The following is a 27,398-nucleotide window of genomic DNA, read 5'->3' as shown; positions in this document are numbered from 1 at the left end:
AAAGTGTGACAGTCTCTTTTCGGGGCCGGTGGCCTGCCAGGCGAGGCATCGGGCGGCTTATCGGCTGCAGCCGGTGCTGCGCTGCGGGCGGCTGGCAGCCCGCCCGGGTGGGCGGCAGCGGAGACGCGCGCGCCCCTGGCGGCGAGGGCGACGCGTTGGTGGCGCCGGGGCCTGCAGAGCCAGCGGGCTTGCGGGAGCTCTCCTGCGGGCCCGGGCCCTCGCCCCCGCCGCAGCGGGAGGCGTCGCTGGCGCCGGACGCGTGTGGGAGGCGGGGACGAGGCACGGCGAGCAAAGTCCAGGTCTGCACGCCGCCCGCTGCGGCAGACACGCGCGCGAAGTCCAGGTGAGCGAGGCCGCGGCGGGAGACCCGGGCGGCGGGAGGGCGGCTGCAGCGGGACCCGCCCGGCACTGGCTCCCACCCCTGCGCCCGGCTCTGCGCCCTGGGCTGGAGCATCTCGGAGGCTGGAGGCCCCCCTCTCCCGGGAGCTGGGCTGGGTGCACTTGGACCTGAGGCTGTGGTTTTTCCCTAGGCTGAGATGGATCTTGAGGCAGCAAGGAACGGAACAGCGCGGCGCCCCGGGACAGTGGAGGGTGACTTTGAACTAGGCAGCATCAGGTATACAGGGCCACAAAGCCACAGCTTTTCCTTTATACCTGAGTCCCGGAAAGAAGTTGAGGAAATCGGTTGATGCCTCAGGCCTTTGGGAAGAAGTTCTAAGTGGTCTTGAGGAATGTCTCCAAGCTCCGTTTGAAACCGGTTCAGAGAGAAGAGGCTGTCTTCAAAAGTGCTCCCCTCCTTGGGGGCGCGGGTGATTCGATGAATGTTGTATAACTTTCGTCGTATTTTTATAAAGCAAACATTTGGAGATAACTCTCTTTAGCCATCATCTGGCTACAGCTGGTCGAGCTTCAGACACCTGCTGTTGATGGCTGTGCTTTTGAACTAGGGTAGTGAAGCAAGACCACCTCCTCCCCTTATTTCTCTTCCTCTTTGTCCCAGTCTTTCCCCCTCCCCCCATGCGTAGATTGTTTTCCCTATTTCTCCTCTCTGGGGGCAGGGTGTATGTGTGTTTCTGTGTGTGTGTGTGTGTGTGTGTGTGTGTGTGTGTGTGTGTGTGTGTGTGTGAGAGAGAGAGAGAGAGAGAGAGAGAGAGAGAGAGAGAGAGAGAGAGAGAGAGAGAGAGAGAGACGGAGAGAGACCTCATTCTTCCCTAACTTCTGCTTCCAAATCAGTTTTTGTCCAAGTGCAAGAGGGGAAACCATGAAGCTTCCTCTGCCAGTGGGCCTTTCTTCCACCCTCTCGGGTTTGGTCCTCTTCCAGTCCCCAGGGAAGCACACATACAGGCTTTTGTCGGGCAGAAGGGCCCAGTCAAGTGCGCGTGTGTTTCCTCTTTCATTGTGGGAATCGTGAATCATTTTCGTCTTTAGCTTCAAATAGTTTATGAGGCTATTACAGTCTCTGAGTTCACGCTAGGCCACCCGGAACTGACTGACACGCGTCATGGAGGTGTCACCTAGAGGGACAAATTTATCAGGTTCTGTAGTTGGTCTTCAAGCTGCAAGGGGTCTGATTAGCCAACCGAAAATATGCCTATCTGCTGCTTAAACTGAAGCACTACTTCTGTTAGTTTATTTGGACAGTTGACATCGACCTGTTCATTCTAAGAATCATGGCATTTATTCACAAAAAAGTTAGGTTTGTCCATATAGAGTTAGAAAAACTTATGGATGGTGTTACTTTCAATAGAAAAACATAGTTTTGTCATCTGGCAATTTAGGCTGGGGATGACTGTGAATCTATTAATAGCTGGCATTTTCATGAAGAAGGCTATTTATGTATTACGCTCGCTGAGTGTTCTGACTTTGCAGTCCCAGCAAAGGGTATAGTAACACTCAGGACGGCACAGGGAAGTTCTCAGGAAAAGCTCACAGCCGATGGTTGAAAAGAAGGAAACATTTCAACACTAAAATACAGAAGGTTAGAAATAACTCGATATCATAAGATTGTAAGATGAAATATGAGACTAATTCTTATATAGTTCTACCAAGGATTATACATTCAAGGAAAGATAAGCCCACCTTCTGTTATGTAGATCAAATTGAGAGGGGCTAATATGCTTCTTCCAAACATGCCACATAGTCTGTGGCATGTTCTTTTGCACATATTTAGTGGCAAATGTCTATCTCTTGAAAGGTACCAAGTATGAAGAAAAATGAGTAAAGATTGAGAAAATCAGGAGAACGCAGCAGAAGTATTTGTCAATTTTAGGTAGGGTGGTTACAGTAGATCTTATTTTGAAGTCAATTATTGAGAAAAGAGTGGAAAGAAAGGAACAGAGAGAGCTGTGTGTATTTAGGGGCATCTTCCTGACAGCAATAGTTTACAGCAAAAAGACCCTGAGCTTGGGACTGTATTCCCTGTATTCACAAAACAGCAGAGAAGCCAGGTCTGCCTCTTTGAGGAGACTAAGTAAGGCTAGGAGTGGGAGATGTGCTCATGAGTGTACTCACAGAGCCTGTGGACTCAGCAGCCAATACAAAGGTTTGAATTTCACTCTCAGAAAAAGTGCAGCCATTGTTCTTGCCTGAGTAGAGAAGCAGCTTGAGTTTTTAGATGATTGTGTTGTCTACCAGTTGCCAACACACTGAAGTAAGAATAAATGGAAATGAAGTGGGAAGGTTCATAGGATGCTATTCTAATGGGAGAGACGTGCTTGGATCTTAGATGTATCTTGAATGCAGAAAAGCAGTGCTTCCTACTCCCATCACTCAGAAGAGTTCCCTCCCTATAGACAAATTTGTACTTTTCTTAGGAAAAGAATGATTTAAATGATTTGGTAAACATTATTATGATGTTCATCTTCACTCTATTCATTAGCTATGTAAGGCTGGTGACACTTTCTCATTACCCATGTCCTTGTGGTACCTTGGACAGTTACTTGATGGCGGCCTTGCAGTACTTGTGAAGCTGTATAATTTTGTCAGTGGTAGTCTTCTTGTATTTAAAAATGTTCTTATTCAAAACCATAACTACTAAGATTTATGTTCAATTGATTGATTGTTCATAAGAGTTTTAAATTTGAACAATTATATTTTTACAGCAACCAAGGCAGAGATAAAAAGAAGAAAGTGAATTTAATTGGACCATTGACACTGGTAAGCTGTGAAATACTAAATGGGAATAATCCTGCCTTTCATTCAAATTTGGGAGCTTGAGTCAATAGCCAACAAGCAAGTACTTTAAGTCGGTCTGTCTTAAGCTGCACTGGATTGTTCCTGCTGCACCTGTGCTGCATGGGTTGGTTGATTGTAAACAGTGGCCTCAAATCACAAGACAAATGAAGACAGGCAGGGCAAGAAAGCTGTGAGCTCACTACTACAGAGGGAGATAAAGCAAAATGAAGCATTTTAGAAATACCATGGAAACTCACTTCAGGAAACGTCTTGTTTCATAAAACCCTGTCTATACCGCCCAGCAAAAGAGTAGTTGTAAACAACATTTAAAACAAGAAACCTATAAGCACAATTAGCTTACAAGGAAATTAGTTAAACTTGGCATAATGATTATGGATTCTGATTCTGTTTCAGGCCATTTCCAGTGTTTTCTGAGGGTACAAGGCAAGGCAACATGTGTTTGGAAGAAATCGAATCTGTTTTCATTTGTAATGCATCTCAGAGAGGCAGGCCAGAAAAGTGTTTGCCTGCTTTGGGTAAATGTGATGTGTTCCAAACAGACAGCCTTTGACAGAGAGAAAGAAAGAAAGAAAGAAAGAAAGAAAGAAAGAAAGAAAGAAAGAAAGAAAGAAAGAAAGAAAGAAAGAAAGAGGGAGGGAAGAAAGAAAGAAGGAAGGAAGGAAGGAAGGAAGGAAGGAAGGAAGGAAGGAAGGAAGGAAGGAAGGAAGGGAAGAAGGAAAGAGTTGAGTGCATGCCAGTTGAAACCATCAAGTTAGAAAGCAAATGGATGCAAAGGCATCAAAACATCCTCAGATCGCTCCTGCTCACACACACACCCCTTTGTTTTTGTTTAAAAAGTTTCGGTGAGAGTAAATTCTTACTTAGTGTTTATCGTGTGTGTGCTTATGCTATATTGACTGATTACGGACAGTGGCCCAAGCTCCCTCCATGGTGTGGGTCTGCTGTGTCTGGTGCAGGTGTATGTGCCCTAGCACATGTGTGGAAGTCAAGGGACAGTTTTTGGGAATCGATTCTCTTCTTGCAGACCTGTTGGCTTCAGGGATCAAACTCAGGTTGTCATTCTTGACAGACAAGTACTTTTACCACTGAGCTGTCTCACCAGCCTAGAAAAATAATTTCATTTAGTGCTACAGAGACGACATTGTGTAACAACATGCATTTTAATTTCAGTTTAGAATGTTTCCTACATAAATTAGAAAAATGTATATTGCAAAGTAGAATAATTTTAGTTTAAACTGAATTTAAGTTTAATTAATCACTATCTTGCATCTGAGTAGGTGCATTTGTGTGGAAAGACTTCAGGAGAAAACTGGTGTAATCAGATTAGAAATGCCTTGTTTTGTTGAAAAAGCTCACCGAGCTTACTTAGGAAAGTCTCCTAACTTTAAATTTGACCTTAGAAGTTTAAATTCAATTCAGCTAACATGAAAAGCATTAAAACCTTCTTCAGTGCCATATAATGTGCACTAAAAAACAGCACCACAGGACAATCTGACCGTGACCTGAAAGGCAGTTGAAGGATGCAAACGTTCTGACTCCCTTCACTTAGAAATCACTGACAGTGGGCCATGGGGACGCAGGTCTTTTGTAGTAATTGGGACCTGTTCACGTTTGCTCCAGATGTTTGCCATTGTCTTTGTTTTAGTCTAACACTTCCTGGTTCTGAACCTTTCTTCCCTTTAGTTCTCTTGCTCACCTTGTGTGCTTGGTGGTGGAATCTGCCCCTGCTGCCCTTGGCCCCAGATGAACTGTGAAACTCTGAGAGAACAGTTTGCACACATACCCAGTCCCCACTGTGTGCTCCCAACCTCAGCATCATTGGGTATTGACCATTGTGACTCAGCCCCAACCCTCAAAGATGCCACTCCACCACCCTGAGTCACTGTGTATTTTTACGATAACGGTTTCTTGTTTCCAAAAGGGAGGTTTGGCGGAGAATGAACAGAGTATAAAGGTTAAAAAGGGAGGAGAAATGTGAGAGATGGAGAGCAAGCTAAAAATGTAAATGCACCAACAAAGCTGTAGTCTAGAAGACAAAGGAGAAAGAACAAAGAGAAATTCATAGAAGAGTCCATCAAAAATCTCGAGCAAAAGGTGCCAATTGGAGAAGATTAAAAAGACAGCGAGTCACTGTCTTCTGAAGTGGTATTTAATTAGTAATTAGCAATTGCATACTTCACTGTGATAATTGGTACCCACTCTGCTGCCTGTAGGTAGCACCAAATCCAAAAATCCTGATGGTCTCTCCTCACCTGTAATGTGACCTTCAGGAATTCCGCTGTGCTCTGTGTATTTCTAAGCCACCTGCTCTGCAAACCTAAAATCCTGACTTGCTCCACGTTCCCTAATCTTTTCCAGTTGATTCTCTCTTATCTTTCAAGATTCTTTATGAACAAGACTTCCTTAAAGCCCACAGACAGATACTTCTTAGTTTTTTATGAGCTCTTTATTCCTGAACTGCCTTTACAGGCTAATTTTACCCTTTCAAAGGGATCGGGCCTCAAACTGAGAAGGTCCATTTGTTCCTATTTTCAATTCTACTGAAATAGTATTCTGGACATAAACGGTTTATGTGTGTGAACTTAATGTCTATCCCCAGCTCACCTTAAATCACTATACACAACCTCTGAGAGATTAAACAGTATTTCTCAATGAATCCAAATCTTTATTCCCTTGATTATATTGTAGTAATTCACCCAAGTTAAACATTAATTAAGTAGAAATAGATTGATTTCTTCAGTTGTACATAAATCATGAAATTAATCTGATAAATATCTGGATTTTGATAAGCACATTTGCAGCTTCGATAATAGAATGAATTTGAAATAAAAAAATCCCCAAAGCATAGATTATTAAATGAAATCTTATTTCCTTTTTTCAGTTCCGCTACTCTGACTGGCAGGATAAATTGTTTATGCTCCTGGGCACCGTCATGGCCATAGCTCATGGATCAGGTCTTCCCCTCATGATGATAGTCTTTGGAGAAATGACAGATAAGTTTGTAAATAATGCTGGGAACTTCTCCTTGCCAGGTAATTGTTTCTCTACCCTTTTTTTGGTTTGTCTTAAAAATACATTGTATTTATCTAACTGGGTGAAAGGTATTAGAAACTGATTTTAATCTACGTCATCTATTTATTTATTGATTTAGATATCTAGGTGACCCTAAATACCACAAAGGGAGTTGTGAAATTTTGGTAAAATTTCTTAAGCACTTGTTTAAATCTCAGAAAGTACATGTATGATGTTTGACTTTTAAAACAATAAGGAAGTACAGGAAACTCTGCACCTAAATAAAGTGGGACTATGGTATCACCAAGCAATGTCTGTCCTCCAGTGAAGACAGAAGGGTTTGAAATGCACTCCAGTACTTCTTAGATGCAGTAACTTTTGTAGGTTTTATCTTTTCCTCTCTTGCCTACTCTCATTTTAAAAATATATATTTTCTATGTTTGATTTTTTTTTTGGACCAACCAGATAAACCAGAATTGAATGTGACACTTTACTAATTATCAATGACCTCAGTATAGATCTAAAGGAATGGAGTCACATGGGTCCATGTCACCTAAAGGGGGTTCCAGCAACACCATTAGGGTAAGGAGCAAGTAGACACACTTGTTTTCATATTAGTTAAATTTAATCTAGAAATATTCCCATGGCTTATCCCAAGCCCCAAAACCTTGTTCTTCCAAAAAACAATGAAGGTCTAGGTTGGGGAAAAGAAAGTGAAGCTGCCGGGCGGTGGTGGCGCACGCCTTTAATCCCAGCACTCGGGAGGCAGAGTCAGGCGGATCTCTGTGAGTTCGAGGCCAGCCTGGGCTACCAAGTGAGTTCCAGGAAAGGCGCAAAACTACACAGAGAAACCCTGCCTCGAAAAACCAAAAAAAAAAAAAAAAAAAGTGAAGCATTATTGGTACATAGATGATAGAATAAAAAAAAATAAAGGAACGCCAGTCTTCATTGTAAATGTAACTGAGTAAAATATACTCCATCATTTAGATGTCATTATATATACATTTTCATAGTTCACTGATTGAGAATTACATATTTAATGCCATTAAAAGACATAAGTGCAATTATTTAAAGAAAATGTGATTGCTTGATTAATAAGGAAGATATGTTTACATTAACATTGATAAATATTAATGCTTTTCAGAAAGCCAGTGAAAGTGTCCATAGTACACTGCTTGTGTTAGAACAGAATTCCAACCCAGGTCTTTCTACCATCCAAGCTATAATCATGACCATGTATATTTCCTCCAGGATAAATAATTATGCTTTCTCTATGAGAAAAAAAAATGTTTCAAATGAATTTAGATTTCTGATGCTTGACCAGAAACCAAATACCTTAACACAAACACTGTAAAGATAAGTTGAAAAGGACAAGATAGTTTTAAAGGTCTTCAGTAGGGGCTGGAAGGATGGCTCAGCAGTGAAGAGCATTGACTGCTCTTCTAAGAACCCAGGTCCAAATCCCAGAACACACATGGCAGCTTGTCAGAGGCCTCCAAGGGCACTGCAAGATTGTGATGCACAGACATACACATTCAGGCAAAACACCTATATACATAAAATAAAAATATATCTTTATAAAAAAAATATTGAGCTTGGTGTGGTGGTGCATGCATTTAACCCTCGCACTCAGGAGGCAGAGGCAGGTGATCTCTGTGAGTTCAATGCCAGCCTGGTCTACAAAATGAATTCCAGGACAACCAAGGATAAGTAGAGAGACCCTGTCTAAAACAAAGGAAGGAAGGAAGGAAGGGAGGGAGGGAGGAAGGAAGGAAGGAAGGAAGGAAGGAAGGAAGGAAGAAAGAAAGGAAAATAAAAATTAAAAGTATTTAAGGAAGTGTAAGAGGTAGGAATTTTCTATTTGTTTCCTTTTATATCATAGAAGGTCTTGATCTGTTACAATTACATGTTAATTTTACATCTGTTGCATGTTAATTACACACACACACACACACACACACACACACACACACACACACGAATGTACCAGGGCAGTACCCACAATGGAACATACCAACCAAAAACTGTCTTCTATTTAGGGTTCAAAAAATCAAAATAATGTGGGGAATACATACAATGAAATGTTATAGTCTTTAAAAGGGGGAATTTTGATGCATGATAAAGCATGGATGTACTTTGAGGACGTTACGCTAAGTTAAACTAGTGGATGAATGATGAATACTGTATGAATTATCCACTTGTGTGGATTATCTAGAGTAGTAAAATTCATAGAAACATGAAGTAGAGCAGTACTTACCAGGGAGTGGGGGAGAGAGAGATGGGGAGCTACTGTTTAATGAGCATAGGATTTTAAACAGTTCAGAAGATTAGTTGGACAAAAATATAAGAATATTTAACACTTTTAAACTGTGTATTTAAAATTGTCAAGATGGTAAATTTTATTCTCTCTATATATTTTATTACTATTACATTTTTAAAAATAACCAGGTTAAAACAATGCAATTTACTTATCATGAATGAATTTGCTTCTGGACCAACTACCATAGTCTTGTTTTGTTTGTTTTTTCTAGAGCAATTCAACTACTTGTGTATTTGGAGCAGTTTCCTTTTTTTGTTTTGTTTGTTTTTTTTTAACTTGTAGCTAATTATGCAATTCAGTGGCTTTGAAGTTGGCAGGTACTTTGTGCTAAGGGCCAAATTCAAGGTCTCTTTGGGGAACTGCATGAGCAAGAGATTACTGGGTGGTGGACTCAAGAGAGTTAACAATTCTGTCATGGTATCCTCAGATTATAAATGCTGAGGTTTTGACCCTTGACTCTGAAACCACGTGGCCACAGGCCATATGGCCTGTCATGGAGGATTTGCAGTGGGATTCCCAGAAGTGATTAATTTCTAGTCAGTAATTCATTCTGTAGTTTGTGAAAGTAATACACTTCATTCTCTTTGAAGAAAAATGAAGTCATCAATGAACTCACTTCAATTGCAGAGTGACCATTGCTATGTTTATCGATGGAGAACTGAGCTAAAAATCGTTGGGGTCAGGCACTTAACTAAAATCTTAGCTCATCAAAGAGAGGGTTTTTGTTTGTTTGTTTGTTTTGTGTTTTTTAGTATGTTATTTAGAATTTTGTTGGACTCTTGGGCAACTAAACTTACTGAAAGCCAAGTGAGAATGGAGGAAAATTAGGATAATTAGAAGAAAGAAGGATTAGATTACAAAAGGATCAGACAATGACTAACTGTGAACAGAGCCCATCTTGTCAGCAGAGTGAAGCTACTTCATGACAGCTTGTTCTCTCACAATGAGTTGGTTGTGCACAAACTATGAACAAACATTTTTTTCATCCGAAACAGAGTCATAGAAAACAGTTCATTTGAGGAGTATCAAATAATTTGTTATTGTTTAGGACAATTCTGTGTGACTATCACAAGCTAGAAAATTCCTGGAGGGGGGGATTTCTGCAGCTTTCATGCTCCTCCATTGCGTTGTGGTAGAGAAGAAAAAGTTTGTTTGAGCCCCGAGTTATATTAACTGTCCATAGCACCCAAGCTGCCCAAACAAACACCATCCATTTATGTTAATACTGGACAATTCATATGATAAAGGAATTCCTGGGCAGATTCTAGAAAAGAGACTGTCAATTTACTCTGGAGTCCAGTGTGATAATGAGGACACTTTCTCTATGCCTTCATGCCTCTGTTTTGTATTTGGATCCTTCACTCAACAGCTGGGTGACCATGGCCAATTGCTTAACCACCATAGTCTTTACTATTTTAAAATTTATGTTTGAACGGTAATCATGGATTGACTGATGCTACTTATGTAAGGTATAGTCAAGAACTTGGAAATGAAGCCACCAGTCTAATTTTGTTTCACCGTCTATAGCGTGGGTGGATTTTATGGGATCTCTCTAAAATGAAAGGCAGCTTTAAGCATTCTTCATTTTCTTGTTATGAGAGGGATTGAATGAGAGTTCTCCCTCCTGTCACATTAGAACCAACTGGGATACTGTAAGAAGACTTGTCACTCTAAATCAGCAGGACAGACTGCTGTAATCGGGCATGGGTAAGATCTTGAAAGAATTTTATTTTCAAAGTTCTCAATAACTTTTACAAGACCAAACTAGGTGACCAACTGGGACTGTTTATAAAACAGACATTTTAAGTGAACCCTGACAACACAGAGTCCAGGCTCTTTGCAAACTTCCAATCCCCCAACTCTTCTGGGACATTTGTCTGACTGTGTCCAGGCACCTGGGACACTGGCCCTCCTGGAGGCCCTGAGGCTGAGTACTCACCCAGAATTACATCACCCTTCTTGGTCCAGACTCTTAGGAAGGAGCAGGTAGGAACTGAAATGCTCATAGATTTACATTTCCTGGTGGCGGGGAGAGTCCAGTTGGGCTACATTATCCTTGAGGAGAGATTTTTCAAGGGAACAGATGAAAATGTAAGATTTCACCTATTTCTAAGTTGAGGGGGAGAAATACCTAGTGATTTCTACAAATACCATGACTTCAGGTGACTTAACTGCCTCTCATTCCAAACACAGTCCCAATTTCCCATGTTTAAGTACTCAGGAAAGAGAAGGGCACAACTGAACTGACTGGATTAGAGAGAAATAAAATGAGGGGATTCCTCAGAGATTCAACAGCTGATCAGAAGCCCTTCACATCAGTAGAAAAAAGCACGCAATAATAGGGACAGCACTCGGACTGCACTTCTGACAGTTGACCCTGACACAGCTCAAGTTTAAAATAAATTTGAACCTTTTATCTTCATTCAGAGAAAGATAAGGAGGGCACACAGCCACACAACAGCAAGAGAACATGACCCTTGGGCCATTTACACAAGTTAAAAGGATAAAGGAAGCCTGCTTCCTCTCCTGGGACCTGGAAGAGTGGGAAGTGCCTGCCTTGTGCTTACACAACAATGCTTCAGGGATATTTTATTCTGCTATTTCATAAAAGCTGTAAATAGACGGTTTACTTTTTTTCCTTTTTGTGGGTGTGTTTTAAGTGGAAATAAGCCATCGCCACACAGATCAATCAGCAGAATGCAATGTGAGAGCAAAGGGCAGACTGCCTGGGCCCACAGCAGATTTGCTGCTTGCTAGCTGTGTGTGGCTTTGGACGTGTTTATTTCTCCCTGCTTCAGTCTTCTTTTCCAAAAAATGATACTTTTTGAAATATTCTTACCTCATAAAGTTGTTATGAAAGTTAAATGAATGCATGTTAAGTATTCAGAACAGAGCTTGGCATGTAACAAATATTCAATGAATATTGTCATTTAAACATAACAACTAAGAAAGTCTTGTTGACATTTTTATCCCATTAGCTCACTTTAATTAGTATAGTTCTTTTCAATTAATGCTGCCTAAACACACTTATCCAGTATCTCCAGTGCCGTTAATAAGCAAGATGCATTGTAGGGTTTGGCTAATTACCGGAGATCCAGTGGCTTATTTTTGGGCCGATCCATTGGGATTTCCTGGCAGTAGTATTCTTCTCTTGCAGTGGAAGCAATCTGGCCTTTCCCTTACTTTTGTCCCTGGGAAGTATGTAAGAAAAAAAGTATAAAATTAAGAGTGACAAAAGCAAGTCTTCTGAATCGCCAAGAAAATAGCGGTGTCCACCCAGTCCATGGTTTCCGTTCTGACCAGTTCTTTTTGCCTCCTCTGCCTTCAGTATACTGTGTGACATCTCTGTGTCTCTCCCTTTGATCAACAGTTCCACCCCACCTTAGGAAGCTGCTTGGCCACAGGCCAGGAGTATGAGGGAGGGGTAGAATCAGGAGAGTCTGTCTCCCCTCTCTTGACCTAAACACTTGGACCCATGTTTCAGTGAACTGAACGTACCCTTGGGGTGTGAAAAAAAAAAAAGTTTTCTTTGAGAAACTAAACCCCAGCATCTTCTATATATCATTCACATAGTTACATTCTTAACAGATTTTTTTTAAATCTAGCAATTCCTATTAATAGTTCTTCTTTTTAAAATGTTTTTTTGTTGTTGTTTTTATTTAGTGAATTTTTCATTGTCGATGATAAATCCAGGAAGAATTCTGGAAGAAGAAATGACTAGGTAATTATGTGTATGTATATATTGTGCACGACTTTTAGCATCCCATTAAAAATGGTCTCATACTACAGAGTTGTGAGAATTCATAAAGCGCCCAGTTTCTTTCCCGCCTCCTCTGATTGCTTGTGCTCAGCCCCAGTCTCAGGACAGTTGCTTCCTTATGACCCTCCGCTTGCACGTGATTCCCAGCTGTGGATACGCTCTTACACAACCGCAGTGGTTATCCTTTCTAATAACATCGATAAAGCACAGTCATTTGCTGTCTCCACCCCATTTTGTCACTTTGATTCCAGTACAGCTGTCATGGCATCCACACCCCTTCTAGTCTTCCTAACAAATCTCAAAAGCCTGCAACACAATGCTTGCACATGTTGCATTATTAAATTGCTCTTACTTACTAGATAGGGGTTTCTGCATGCTAAAGCAGGTCTGAAAGGCTAATTGAAAATAGTTTGTAAAATTAGATTAAAGATAGATTTTGAGTCATTGAGATGGAATTTATTATTTTTAAAGATGCTGTCAATTCAATTAGTTACACTTTTGTTCCAAATCAATTTGAATTTATTAATTTTTTTATAAAATTATTTTTAAAAAATAAAGCCTGCAAAATAGGATGATTTGGAGTTCTTTAAATTAGAATATGGAAAACCTCACACTAAGAACTGTTTTACGTTTCGGATGTTTACTGCTGTTTGCTGTGTGAAAGGGTAGGGATAGTTTCAGAATAAGTATACAAGTCCAGGCTACAGCTTTGACAAACTGTCATCAATTTAAAACAAGCCACTGACACCATTTTCGTGCAGTTAATCATGACAGTGTTTTCTTTGTATGGCATTTCAAGCAAACAAATTCGCTGTTACAGAGCATCCGTCCTGCCATTTAAAAGGAGAAGAAAATTGGTATGTATTTGTGATAATGTCCTCCGTGTTTATGATCTATTTAGAAAACTGATTAATTTCCAATTCTGAAATTTTTTCCTAAGAGCCTGTCTAGCTGGCATGGAGGTACTTGCCTGATGTCTCAGCCCTCAGGAAACTGAGGCAGAAGGGCCAGAGGCCACTGTGAGTCTGGGCTACAGAATGAGTTTAAGGCAACCCTGAGCTACACAAGGAAACTCACATCAAGCTACAAATCAAATCAACAACAAATAGATGAAGGAGCCTTCCCAATTATTTTTCAGATATGCATATTACTACTCGGGATTAGGTGGTGGAGTTCTTGTTGCTGCCTACATCCAAGTTTCATTCTGGACTTTAGCAGCTGGCCGACAAATAAGGAAAATCAGGCAAAACTTTTTTCATGCCATCCTCCGGCAAGAAATGGGCTGGTTTGACGTCCAGGGCACCACTGAACTCAATACGCGGCTGACAGAGTAAGTGTATTGTTAATGTCACATTTTGATGAAGAAATGAAGCACTTCGGGAAAATTGTCAAGGGAAGGAAGATTTGAAACAATAGTAAATACGACATTACGCATTAGCTATGAATTGAGTATATATCTGATAGTCATTTCTGGAAGCCTCTATAGCTTAGGCCACATTTTCCATTTATGTTAGGGTATGTTCCCCCCCCCCCCAATTATTTAATGAGTCTATTTGAGGACTGAGTGCATGTTGTATGCCCATTTCTCTTTCGTGGAGTTTACTACAGGCCTGGAAAATGCTAGACTCCAAAGGTGGTTGAACGGATGAGCAAGTGGGTGCCTTAATTACAAAGACTTGCTTTAGTACGTGTGGATGCTTCACTTATTTAACAAATGTTTGAGGGCCTATTACATGATAAATGTCCTCCTGGGGACTTAGTATATGAGCAAACAAAGCAAACTGCTCTGTCTCTTGGTGCTTTGCTCCAGGAGGGGGAATAGATGATAAATGTCTTCTCACTGGGCATTCTGGCATATGCACACATGAGGTCAGAAAAGGAGAGCAGATGGAGGCGTTTAGGGCCTTCGCACCTCACTCTGAAGGAAACGGCAACCACGGGAAAGTGTGAGCTGGTAACATTGTAAGACTTCCTTTCTTCGGACAGTCACACTCAGGCACGCTGGCAGTGAGAACACAAGCAAGGGCACACGCTGAATACCTCTTCTTTGAGTGAGACGCTTGTAACCAGGAGTTGGTTTCTTGGATTTTGGCAAATCTGTGTACACTTTACTGATGGAGCACTCTTAAAGGAAAAATCTGAAATTGTTTTAGCATCAACACAGTGCTTCAAGTAAAAAGCTTCAAGTGGGGGCTGTGGTGGTTCAGAGTTCCAACCCCAGCATTCCAAGGGTGTGGGCAGTGGGATGCTAAGAGAGAAGGCTAAGGATTCAAAGCGAGCCTTGGCTACATAGCAAGACCTTGTCTCAAAAAGTGAGGAAGAGGGAAAAGAAAGGAAGGGAAGGGGGGAGGGGGAGAGGAACTTTTTTTATTTTAGAGAAACGATGTTGAACTTAGGACATTTTTTTCTGTGAATGTCCTTTTATTGTTGTGATGCCTTCCCTAATTCCTCCTTTTAAACAAATTGATTCATGTCCATAGTGTTAATGCTTCTGTAATAGGATTAACTAATTTCATAATATCAGCTTCAGTGGCATTAACTTCTTAGAAGCATGAACTAATCCTGATTTTCCTTTGTGTAGCATTTTCATGGGGAAATAGTCAAGAGGCTGAGACTTTATAGGAGGCTTACAGTAGGATGGCCATGGCATGCTCTTCTTGTCTATGTGTTTATTAAATGTCTACTTCACCTTTCTGACTGAAGACCTCCTGCCCGTAACCACTCAGGTGTGATCTTTTTTAGTGACATCTCCAAAATCAGTGAAGGAATTGGTGACAAGGTTGGAATGTTCTTTCAAGCAATAGCCACGTTTTTTGCAGGATTCATAGTGGGGTTCATCAGAGGGTGGAAGCTCACACTGGTGATCATGGCCATCAGCCCCATCCTGGGGCTCTCTGCAGCTGTTTGGGCAAAGGTGTGTAAAACCCAGAGATTCTCAGGTGTGCTAACCCACAGAGAGTTGCTTTGTATATCCAGAGTGTATATCTACTGCTCATTCAGATATATGCTCAGTGGTAGTGGAAGCCATGTCCAGAAGTATGTCGTTCACATAGAGCTTTACTATAAAAATTAATGTTTAGTATGATTCCAAACACTACAGTTCCTGCCTTAATCACTGTTCTTGGTTTCACTGTTACAACTCTGAAATGTTTGAAATGACAGGTATGGTTATATTTTTATTTAAGAAAACACAAGTTTAAAACATAGTCCTCCAAATGATTGAATGAACATAGAAGTTTTAAATGGGGCAGGGATAATGGTCCCCATGACAATTACATACCGTTCTGTCAATTTTACCTTGTGTGCATACATATAAAATCATATTTACTTGAACCAACATTTCAGAGTTGAGCAAATTTGCTAGCTATTTTTATACAACCTGAGATTGATGATTCCCTTAGTTAATTACTTGTATCTCTTTTGTCTTGATTTTTTCTCATGTGCCACCTTATTTAACCATCCTATTATCTAGTTCTACTATATAGAATTACCATTAATAAGTTTGAAAGTATCATCTTCATCTTACCTTGCAAGAATGAGGATTTGAGTTAGCTCCCCAGAACCAAAAATTTAAAGAAAAATTCCTGGGTTTGATGTTACAAGTTTATAAGTTCAGCATTGGTAGAGACAGGTAAATCTCTGGGGATGTCTGTTGAACTGGCCTAGACTAACTAGTGAGCTCCAGGCCTGAGGATGTCTGTTGAACTGGCCTAGACTAACTAGTGAGCTCCAGGCCTGGGGACGGCTGTTGAGCTGGTCTAGACTAACTAGTGAGCTTTAGGTCAATGAGAGACTATCTTTAAGAAATATTAATGCTCAACTTGGAATAAGATGTAGTATTTTTGTTATTAATATTCTTTTTACACATACAAATATGTACATGTTACACATACATACAAATTATGACATGATAAAGGAAAAATATAATTAATCTTTCCAAGGTGTAAGTAAGGTTTTATTTTATCTAACTTTACAGTTGATAGATAAAATGTATGAGAGGTATGGAATTTGGCACTATTGCCAAATTCACTTTCCCTGATGACTCAGGTAGCTCAAATCTAGCCTTCATAGGAGGCACTCTAGGACCCACTTTAAGACCTGACTTTAATGTTGTAAAGCATAGGGTTTGGATGGGGAAATGGGGGTTAAAGCATTGTGCAGACTGCCTTTCATCCCCTCTCTCCATGCAAAAGTCATGACTGTTTCTCTTCTAAACAGATACTCTCGACATTTAGTGACAAAGAACTAGCTGCATATGCAAAAGCAGGTGCCGTGGCTGAAGAGGCTCTGGGAGCCATCAGGACCGTGATAGCTTTCGGGGGCCAGAACAAAGAGCTAGAAAGGTCAGGAAGTTTCTTTGTCTGGTGGTTTCACTCATTCTTTCGTGGTATGTGTTTACTACCTTCTCTCTCCTGATATTAACCTTTCCCCCACATGATGCAAGCACCTTTCCCTGCTGGCTGTGCCTTGTCAGGCTCAAACTGGGGGTTCTCCACCTTATTGTTCTACAGACTCTGCTAGAGGCCCGATGATGCCTAGGGAGCTTGCTTCCAGGAGTAAAGTTTTTAAATACATACAAGGAAATATGCAGGGCTACAAAGGATACCAATATATAGAAGTGTAGTTATCAAGGTACTTTTTACTTTTCTGCCCCCTTAGTGGCTTTGAACTGGAATACAGAAGAGAAAAACCTGAGATGTGGATCTCCTAGTCACAAAAGAGGATTTTCTGTGGCGTTGTAAAAACTGGACATAGCTCCCCACCTTGCCTCTGGCTTTCTGCCCTTCTCCATGGCCATGTGCTGGAGGACATGGTCAACTGCTTAAAAAACACAACAACACAAACAAACAGAAGCGATTTCATTGAGAGAGAATTGATATTTAGTATGTATATCTTGATGAATTTGGAGATAAATGTACATGTATATAAATCATTAATTTTTAAAAAATAATTTCCCCTAATATAGTTGAAATATGACCCCATATAAATATCTTCTTTATGTGAGACTTTTGATACCCACAACTCTTTGAATACAGTGTCTGAAAATTCTCTACCAAGTTTCCAGTATTGAATGCAAAGCTTCTCCAATCCCTTCCATTTCGTTTTCTATTTTTCTGTCCTTTATCCCTCTTCAAAGCCAACCTGTTTCTGGTTCTCTAACCTCTTCCTTTTTTCTTTCTCACTGCGGCTTCCTGTACACAGTAGTCCACACAGAGCACACTAGCCCTCAGGTGGACCTCAGGATGTCAGTGTAATCATGCCGCTCCATTACCAATGAAGGTAACTACAGCATGCCCCCTCTCACTGGAGCAATCATGTCTCCCTGGGGCACACGTCAGTCGTGGGACTGCATGTACCTGGAGGCTCTGCCACCCGGCAGTAATCACAGTGGTGGATGTGGTGCCCTGGCTGCCTCCTCAAACACAGCTCTGCTTGATGAACGCAGCACTCACAGTGGAGGAAAGTACTCTAAAGAGCTGGGTGCTTAAAGGCATTTAGAAAAGCCTTTTTGTGTGGCAGCATACATTAAAAAAATGACTAATGAATTCCCATGCCTCATTTGGTTGAACTAAAAATGTAATGATGTTGCTGGGGAGTTTTGATAAAAAGAAATACTCTAATTTATACCATGTTTTCCCTCAGAGTTTCATTGTAAACACATTAGATTAGGGAGCCAATGTTGAAATTTCTACCCTGTTTGACTCTAGCATGAATGAGGAGAGTTAATTTAACTTGATTTAAAAAATATTTTAATTTGTTAAAATCGTTCTGAAGATTTGAATATATATATATGAAGCCAGCAAAATGAACTTAAAATATTCAAATACTAAAATATTATTCAAAAATAAGGTGATAATAGGATGAAAAAATATAAAAAGAGGTGATATTCCAGTATGATAGGAACAACAGAAACAAGAATTATCAAGTTTGCCACCAACTATGTGCTCGTCAATGTACTAACTACACTTCGTAATTACCCACCCGCCTCATGATTATCTTCCTTAGCAGGCATTGCTTAGTAGAGTTCTTTCATCCATTTCCCAGACAATGAAACTAAAACAAACAAAATGGAGGAAGACCCATATACCTTGTAGGAACCACTTTTTAACCTTATGCCTAGCTTGGCAACTGAAGACAGATTGATTTATAAAGATGAAAGCAAGTAGCCCGTGGCTTATGTATAAGAATATGCAGAATTTCTGACCCTTACCCAGAAGAGCAATCTAGGGAAGAGAGGAAAACATAAGCCTGAGTTAAGAATGTAACCATTAAAGAGTCTAGAATAGCCATCTGGGGTTGGGTTGATTTTTCTTCTTCTACCTTAATCCTGACTGGTGATGCTGGCCATGAAGATAACAGGAAGAGCCTTTGTATCCCAGGAGTGAGACTTCAATTCTGGGACAGCCATGGGAACACTAGTTGGTGTGGTAGAGTTTGAGGGAGATGAGGCAGGCCCTGTCAGGAGCAGTCTAGGTCTGTTCTAGTGAGCACTGATCCTGAACGGGACCAGTTCCCGGATGCTGGGCTCCCCAAGAGTTTATTACCTCCATGGCTTTCATCTTTAAACCCCTTGCTGAATAAGAGGTGATTATGGTTCAGGCTGTAAATTGTTATTCTCATTATAACATTCCCCCTCTTCACTTTCTGGTAGGTATCAGAAACATTTAGAAAATGCCAAAAAAATTGGAATTAAAAAGGCTATCTCAGCAAACATATCCATGGGCATTGCCTTCTTGTTAATATATGCATCCTATGCACTGGCCTTCTGGTATGGATCCACTCTGGTTATATCAAAAGAATACACTATTGGAAACGCAATGACAGTAAGTAATACCTCTGCTGTTTATGAGGAATCTGAGTTCATTCTCCACCCATCTCCTCTTTCTTGTTTAAAGATTTATTTTTAGTATTATTTTAAGGTGTGTGTGTGTGTGTGTGTGTGTGTGTGTGTGTACATGTGCATGTGTGATATGAGTGCAGATACCTGGGGAGGTGTAGGATCCCCCTAGACCTGGAGTTACAGAAGATTGTAAGGCACCTGCTGTAGGTACAATGACCCGAACTTGCAAGAGCGGTATGCATTCTTAACCCTGAGCCGTCTCTCTACCGACTCTTTTTCTTTCTTCCTTCTTTTGGAAGAATAAGTTGTGATTGTAGGTTTTATCTTTGCTGTCGTGTGGGTAGAGCTGGCTTTCTGGAACATACAAGTCAAGTCCTAATGATGAATGGGGACAAGATAATAATAGCATGTGGTTTGACCACTGGGGAAATACAAATGCATACAAAGGGAAATAAAAATGGAAAGAATTTATAAATGGAATGGTATGTACTGGAATTATTCTTCCATTGAGTTTAACTTGAGGATACAGAATACATTTATTATTATAGATAGGTCATTGTGCAAAAGAGTGTTCAATTCACATGACATGTACCCGCTTCTTTTTTTTTTTTTTTGGTTTTTCGAGACAGGGTTTCTCTGTGTAGCTTTGCGCCTTTCCTGGGACTCACTTGGTAGCCCAGGCTGGCCTCGAACTCACAGAGATCCGCCTGGCTCTGCCTCCCAAGTGCTGGGATTAAAGGCGTGCGCCACCACCGCCCGGCCCGCTTCTTAAAATATAAAAGAAAACTTATGTTAGTTCATTTGTCTATGTGAAAATCAAGATACCCTCTTGACATCATTATGAAAATAACATATTCTAATTGTACTAAAGATTAAAATAAAAGTTTTTAAATTTAGATTACTTATAATCTAAGAATTCATGTATACTTGATGGTGAATTTTGGTATGTATTTTTCAGATATATATGCTTTTCTCTTCCCAAACTGAGGTTATAATATGTAGATCTTTGGCAATCTTTTCTATAAACCAGTGATATTTTGTGACCATCTTCCCATGTTGGAGTTGGTCAGTACAAAGTCATTTAAACAGAAATGTTTTAAAACTTGCTTCTTGCTTGTTTCCTGAAATGAAAATCCTAAGTATAATTTGATCCTTTTCTCCATATGGAAACTTGAATTTCACAATGCGCCCTACACTGGCATTACCAGGCCTCAGTGAGGCTTGAGGGCATTAGTAACAACTGAGTCTCCTCAGTCCCCTCTCGTCTCTGGCTGTCACTATGGCAGTTCTCATTTTTTCTTTTCCTCATTTCCTCCTGATGTTTTATAAGGAAGGGAGGTTGCGTCTTGACTTAGCCATTAACCTGTGTGATGAATTTGTCCACACTTGTGGCATGAGGACAATAATACCTGTGTCACAGGGCTGAAAGTGACTTCCAAGATAAAGGGAACCTGTCAAGCCCCACACAAAGGGCTGAGACTGTTGCATTAACATCTTAACATCTACTTTGGTGGAGATTTTTTTTTCTCACTGGTCCTTATTTATATTGAGATAAGAGATAGTTAAATTCGTTTGGGTTTTGTAAACATCTAAATCACTATTGTTTCAGAGAAAATCAGCTATGTGTAGAAGTTTTACCATGCCTGGAGAGAAAGAAGATATTTCTCTTCTCCTATATTTTTCTTAAATTATGTATACTATTAATCTGGTTTCCTGAAACTGTATTCTTGGATTTGTGTATCAGTTTATTCTCCACTGAAAAAACAAGAGAAAATGTATTGTTTTGTATGCTGTAGAACGGAATAACCAGCATCATTTTGTATCCTATAAATGAATGAACTGACAAGGAACGGCCATGCACACCTTTAATCCCAGCACTCGGGAGATTGGGGCCAGAGAACAGGAGTTCTTATGAGTTCCAGGTCATCCTGGGCTACATAAAGAGTTCCAGACCATCTTGGGCTACAGGAAGATATCATTTTTAAAATACAAAGTGAAATGTTAGACATTTTGCATAAAATTTTGTTCATATGTCCATATATAAAGCTATAATAGCCTTTTAAAGGAGAATTCCATGGGGTCAAAATCTGTAATGTTTCCTATTGAACATTTTGTGCAGTTCCTTGCAGAGTTAGAGAAAGTGGCAAAGAACTGAATAATAACACTAATGGGGAAATACTTTGGTGGCATTAGCTTCAGCACTAATGAAATGGGTTTCAGAAGTCTTTATTACTAACAATGATATAATCAGGAAAATGCAACAAATAGTTGGCAGACTAAACAAAACTTATTTTGATGCTGAAAAGCACAGTTAGGTAATGAAATGCTATATTGATTTTTATAAATTTTGTCCCTTACTGATGCAGTTTTTATTTTTTAATATCATGATGGAAGTGCTTATCACACTAATTATATACATGTATCAAATTATCACAATGTGCCATAAAGATGTACAAATACTATTTCTCAATATGAAATAAAAGTCACTAAGTATTCAATAAACCCTAAATCTACTCCTTTGTATATTTCAAGCAAGCTATGCCTTGGATGGTGATGTTCTGCCCCTAACCGTTCCCTCCCTCTCTCGCTCAGGTGTTCTTCTCCATCCTCATCGGAGCTTTCAGTGTGGGGCAGGCTGCCCCCTGTATTGACGCCTTCGCCAATGCAAGAGGAGCAGCTTATGTGATCTTTGACATTATTGATAATGTGAGTCCTTCATTTTCTGAAAGCTGAGGGAGTCATTGTGGTGTTGATAATTGAGTATGGCTGTAGGCTACACGTTTTGAATCACGCCCACTGAGTCCATTAGTAAAATACACTGTAACAACGGGAAACTACTGTCCCCTCCATAGTAACAAATGCAATGAGAGGCTCCACATGTTTATCTGATGATGTAATAGCACTAAGCTCACCTGAGTGTGGCTATATTAGTCCATTCCTATAGTACAGGATAAAGATGACTTGTTTCTGATTTATCTCCTTTTTATCTTGTAGCAGATGGAAAAATATTATGATTTCTAGGTAGAATAGTGTGTATGGAGATAAATTGTTTATAGGACCAAATTAACAGTGAGTTTTGCTATGAGGTTTTTTTTTCTCACTGAATTGTCTATTTTGACCTTAAATCAACTATATTAAATAAATTGAAATTAGTACATTGAAAATGGCAGATCTTTACATACTAAAGTATATCATTGCATTTACACAGTTAAATTTGAAGCTGATAACTAAAATTAGAGAATTAGATCTCATTCTGAATTCTAAATGTATTGGAAGTTTATATAGTTCCTAAATAATACTGTGCTCATCATTCAATCAGTCTTCTTGGCCCATTCTGTTATACTTATTATTTAGGAAGAAATAAATTTCACTAAAGGCAGAAATAATTGTACTTACCAAACATGTTATTTGTATAAATGTGCATATCTGACCATTTAGAAAAATCTAAAAATATATGCCAAAAACTGGAAGTGAAATATTGCATGAAATAAAATGAATATTCCCTATGCACTTTTTAGGAAAGAAAGGTTTCATAAATTGCACACACATGTATACATACATGTGCACAATACACATGCATGCTCACACATTTACCACAATACACACAAGCACATGCACATACATGTACACACATATACACGTACACATACACATATACAAATAGGCGACATGCATGTGCACACCCACATGCACACATGCACACCACAACTTCACTGTGTGTTAGCTCACATGAAGGGACTTATGCTACTCTGGGTTCCATTTTTAGAATTTGATGAACCCTATTCCTTAAAATTATAATCACTTATTCTTTGATAAAATAGTCACTGAATTTTGTTTTATTTAGAATCCTAAAATTGACAGTTTTTCAGAGAGAGGACACAAGCCAGACTGCATCAAAGGGAATTTGGAGTTCAGCGATGTTCACTTTTCCTATCCTTCGCGGGCTAATATCAAGGTACCGTCAGCAGTACTGGAATTCACAGCTTATGTTGATCTCTCTCTGACCATCGTACTGTAGTCTAATTCCTGGGATTTTTATGTGCTTTGTCCTGTTGGAGTTAAGCTCTTGGTTGATACCTTTCTTCCAATTCTAAACAGAATTGAGCTATTCCTTTCTTGGAGCTGTGTTGTGACGTGTGCTCTGCCTTGCTTCTCCTGCAGATCTTGAAGGGCCTCAACCTGAAGGTGCAGAGTGGACAGACGGTGGCCCTGGTTGGCAACAGTGGCTGTGGGAAAAGCACCACTGTCCAGCTGCTGCAGAGGCTCTACGACCCCACAGAGGGTACGGTAAGTGGGAAGAACCCAGGCCCCAGCTCAGAAGCTGGACATAAATAGACCCTGAATATTGGTTTTTTTTTTTTTTTTTACAAACAAATCTGTGTGTGCATTTGATCCTGGCAAGAGCACATGGTGTTGCAATACATTGGGACAGAACACGTATTTTGGGGCAGGGGGACAAATGCTTTCCATGAAAGCTGTGAAAAAAACAGAAGCTACACAGGACTCTTCTGTCATCCAAATACTGAGAGGATTGCTCCCAAGTGAGTCTGATTTGACCAAACAAATTCCACATGGTTATTCTTGACAGCCTGGTGATTGGGGCCACAAATATCTTAAAACAGCAATTAAATTCAGCAAAAAATGGTTGTTTTCTTTAGCTTTGTGCATATCACAGAGAATTCTGAATCTCTTAATGGAACGTGGAGGGTGAGAACAGGTTAGACTATTCTATTTTGCAGGCAACATACATATCCTTCACTTAGATCTACTAATCATCTTTATTTTGACCCACTTACTTTATTTTCCTTTTTTGTGTATGTATGCTGAATTCTAGGATATGATGTACTTGAGAATATATTTCCTAAGAGGGATGTTCTCTTGTAGAGAATGATGACCAGAACTATTGCAACCCTAAGTTAACAATACTAACTCAGTTTATATTTCTCTTCAGTTGTCCCAGCTTAAGGACATTGAGTTTTTCAATATTAAAATGTTAGTCAACAATTATGAAACACAAGTTTACAAAGGGTCTGAGCTCTCTTTCTTCTGTCTTGACAAACACCATGACCGAAAGCAACGGAGGGTAGGAAAGGGTTTATTTGGCTTATACTTACAGGTTATCAGTCCATCATTGAGTCAGGACAGGAACTCATGCAGGATCTTGGAGCAGAGGTCATGGAGGAAGTAAGTTTGCTTGCTGGCTCTCTCTGGATCATGCTGAACTACATTCTATAGCCCATGACTACCTTCTCAGGGAATGGAACTGTTTACAGTGTGCTGGACACTCCTATATCACTTAACAGTTTAGAATTTAAAAATTTAATGTCAATCTATGAACAGCAACCCTGCTCATTTTAGGATATGAACAAACAAATGATTTGAAGATAAGTACAGGGAGCTATTTTTCTTTAGGGACTCTGGTAGGTCTACCACACTACAGTGCATGACCACATCCAAGAGTATATAGTCAACAGAGGTTGGACTTTATATATATATACAATTTATATATATAGTTTTATATATCTGAGAGTTTGTGGGTATTGGAAAAGTTGGGGCAAGAGGGTGAATATATCAAAATATAATGTATGAAATTCTTAAACTAGCTTTAAAAAAGAAGATAAATACAGATTTACAAAATATTTTTGAGAAATGGTCAGCTTAAATTATTGGCTGCGGTGGATTCTGGGAGAAGGGCAATCATTTTTTTTTTACTTGTATACTCCTGCCCCCACGAGCCCTCCAGGCTCTAATAGGTGATTCCAAACCCATAGGCACATAGATGGCCTTGGTTAACCTCAGTGGGTCAAAACACACAGCAAAAAGACATGAACTGGGGAAAGGACTCGTGGGGAGGGGGGAGAGTTGACAGGGATGGGAGGAAGGTAAGAGAGGACTGGGAGTGAAAATAAACAGAATACGTTGTATACATGCATATATATTAAATTGCTACAGAACCAACAATTAAAAATGGTCAGCAGTGGGTCCCAGTCCTGGTAAGGTACAATGAGGCAGATAGATGTATTATATATTTCTGCTAATGCTGTCCATTATTAAATTACTTATAAAGAGTTGTTTATTTAGCTTTTATTCATCAAGGAATAAATGCCAGACAAACAACAGTAAAGCAACTGATATTAAGAAAGAAAAATCAGCTGGGCGGTGGTGGCGCACGCCTGTAATCCCAGCACTTGGGAGGCAGAGGCAGGCGGATCTTTGTGAGTTCAAGGCCAGCCTGGTCTACAGTGTGAGATCCAGGAAAGGCACAAAGCTACACAGAAAAACCCTGTCTCGAAAAACCAAAAAAAAAAAAAAAAGAAAGAAAAATCATTCTTCTCAGCTTAGTAATTCTTTGCTTTTATAACAATTTTTGAATAAAGAAATGTTCAAAAGTTAAGAAATGATAATGTAAATTATGGCGTGTTAAGCATAGCAAAATGCCAAAATACCACATAAATATATGTGGACTAGTTAGATAAGGGGGCATTTTAACTTAAATTTATCATTGGTAATTAAAAACAGTGGCATGACTAAAACATTCCTTGCTGGACGTGTGAGGGAGAGCATTTGCCTGCAAATGTAGAAGGCCTTGGGCTGATTTGTTCAGCAGTATGACAAATAACTATATACCCCAAATTTCTTAGGGAGGATAACTAATAATCCATTCTTGGAAAAATCTCTATATATGAAAATAACAGGAGAAAGTATGGATGCTTCATTTTATTCCTGCACATGACTGTTTATTGCTATATCTAACTTTTGAGTGAATTCAATACTAGCTAAGACTTTCTCACAGTAAGGAGCCCTTATGCTTTAGGAATTGGGTTGTTTAAAACACTGAATAGGAAATCTGTTTTCCTTTCAGGTCAGCATCGACGGGCAGGACATCAGGACCATCAATGTGAGGTATCTGCGGGAAATCATTGGCGTGGTGAGTCAGGAACCTGTGCTGTTTGCCACCACCATCGCTGAGAACATTCGCTATGGCCGAGAAAACGTCACCATGGACGAGATTGAGAAAGCTGTCAAGGAAGCCAACGCCTATGACTTCATCATGAAACTACCACAGGTAAAGCCTCCCTTAAACTGAAACATGAGGGACTGAGTTCTTGCTTCAAAGACTAAGCTAAAGTTTGTGTTCCACCTGGCTGGGTAAATCCCTTGAATTATTCAGTTAAAGGTGACAGACTGTATTTTGTATGTAAATGATATAAAAACATATAGGATATGTGTTAGTACTTTTTCCAATTCAGTGTTCATTTACTGCAATTTATGATGCACATGACAGTCAAAGCTTTAGTTGTCTTCATCTATTTCTGCAAAGTCTATACTTTTGTATTTAAAATATTTTAAGAAGGCTGACATGAGCCGGAGAGGTGGCTCAGTAGTTAAGAACACTGGCTGCTCTTCGAGAGGACCCAGGCTCAATTCCCAGCACCCGCATGGCAGCTCACAACTGTCTGTGACTCCTGTTCCAGGGGATCCAACACCCTCACACAGATAGACATGCAGGCAAAGAAGGCTGACATATAGCTCAGTGGTGGACAGCTTGCCTAGCATACTCAAGGCCCTGCCCAACACTGTAAAATTGATTGAATGAGTATGTTTCCAGAGCTTTTCTGGGTTTTGTGTTTAGAAATTTGACACCCTGGTTGGTGAGAGAGGGGCACAGCTGAGTGGGGGACAGAAACAGAGAATCGCCATTGCCCGGGCCCTGGTCCGCAACCCCAAGATCCTCCTGTTGGACGAGGCCACCTCAGCCTTGGACACTGAAAGTGAAGCAGAGGTGCAAGCTGCCCTGGATAAGGTCAGTACGGGGGAATAAATACCCAGGGTTGGAGCAAGAAGCAAATTGGAATGTTTTGCAAATTTTTGTCAGTTCTTTGGGAATCTAGGTTGAGCAACAAACCCGTAGGGTGAATGAGGTCATCTCTTGGGCTTTATTGATTCTCCTGGCCTGCTGTATTTTCTGCACAGAAAGGTCAAGGATCTTGGCTGGCATCCACCATGGGGCAGTGAACCTGGATGCAGGCTTGTGGGAGGAACCGAATAGTTTACTTCTTTCTTGCACATGATTTTGTTTGACAAAAACACTTATGCTAAATTATGTGAAAAAATTAATTTTAAATATGTATAATTTTTAGTATTTTTCTATAAGTATTTTCTATAACAATTTTTAGTGGTAGCATAGTGTTCTTTTCTTTGATGTACTGTACTTTATCCTAAATTTTAAGCTATTTTTGGTGGATTTATTAATTTTGTTAAATCAGTAA

General features: G+C 40.0%; 2 protein-coding genes across 2 annotated transcripts in view; both read left to right on the top strand.

The window, feature by feature from the left end:
- Positions 1 to 27,398, top strand: part of LOC131906617 (multidrug resistance protein 2) — a 246,496-nt gene that overhangs the window by 192,172 nt on the left and 26,926 nt on the right. The gene's annotated exons all lie outside the window — the stretch shown is intronic.
- LOC131906618 (phosphatidylcholine translocator ABCB4-like) lies at positions 537 to 13,621 on the top strand. Its single transcript, XM_059257284.1, has 5 exons — positions 537 to 616; positions 3,102 to 3,156; positions 6,077 to 6,227; positions 12,191 to 12,248; positions 13,426 to 13,621. The coding sequence occupies exons 1-5, from the start codon at positions 537 to 539 to the stop codon at positions 13,619 to 13,621; spliced, it is 540 nt and encodes a 179-aa protein (XP_059113267.1).

This window comes from Peromyscus eremicus, chromosome 3, assembly GCF_949786415.1.
Source record: "Peromyscus eremicus chromosome 3, PerEre_H2_v1, whole genome shotgun sequence".
Lineage (NCBI taxonomy): Eukaryota > Metazoa > Chordata > Mammalia > Rodentia > Cricetidae > Peromyscus > Peromyscus eremicus.
The sequence above is the reverse complement of the archived record's forward strand: the minus strand, read 5'-3'. Positions and strand labels throughout refer to the sequence as shown.

Coding starts and splice junctions, on each gene's coding strand:
- LOC131906618 (XM_059257284.1), top strand. CDS start 537: ATGGATCTTGAGGCAGCAAGGAACGGAACAGCGCGGCGCCCCGGGACA. Junction 617..3,101: donor TTTGAACTAGGCAGCATCAG/GTATACAGGGCC, acceptor ATATTTTTACAG/CAACCAAGGCAGAGATAAAA. Junction 3,157..6,076: donor TAATTGGACCATTGACACTG/GTAAGCTGTGAA, acceptor TCCTTTTTTCAG/TTCCGCTACTCTGACTGGCA.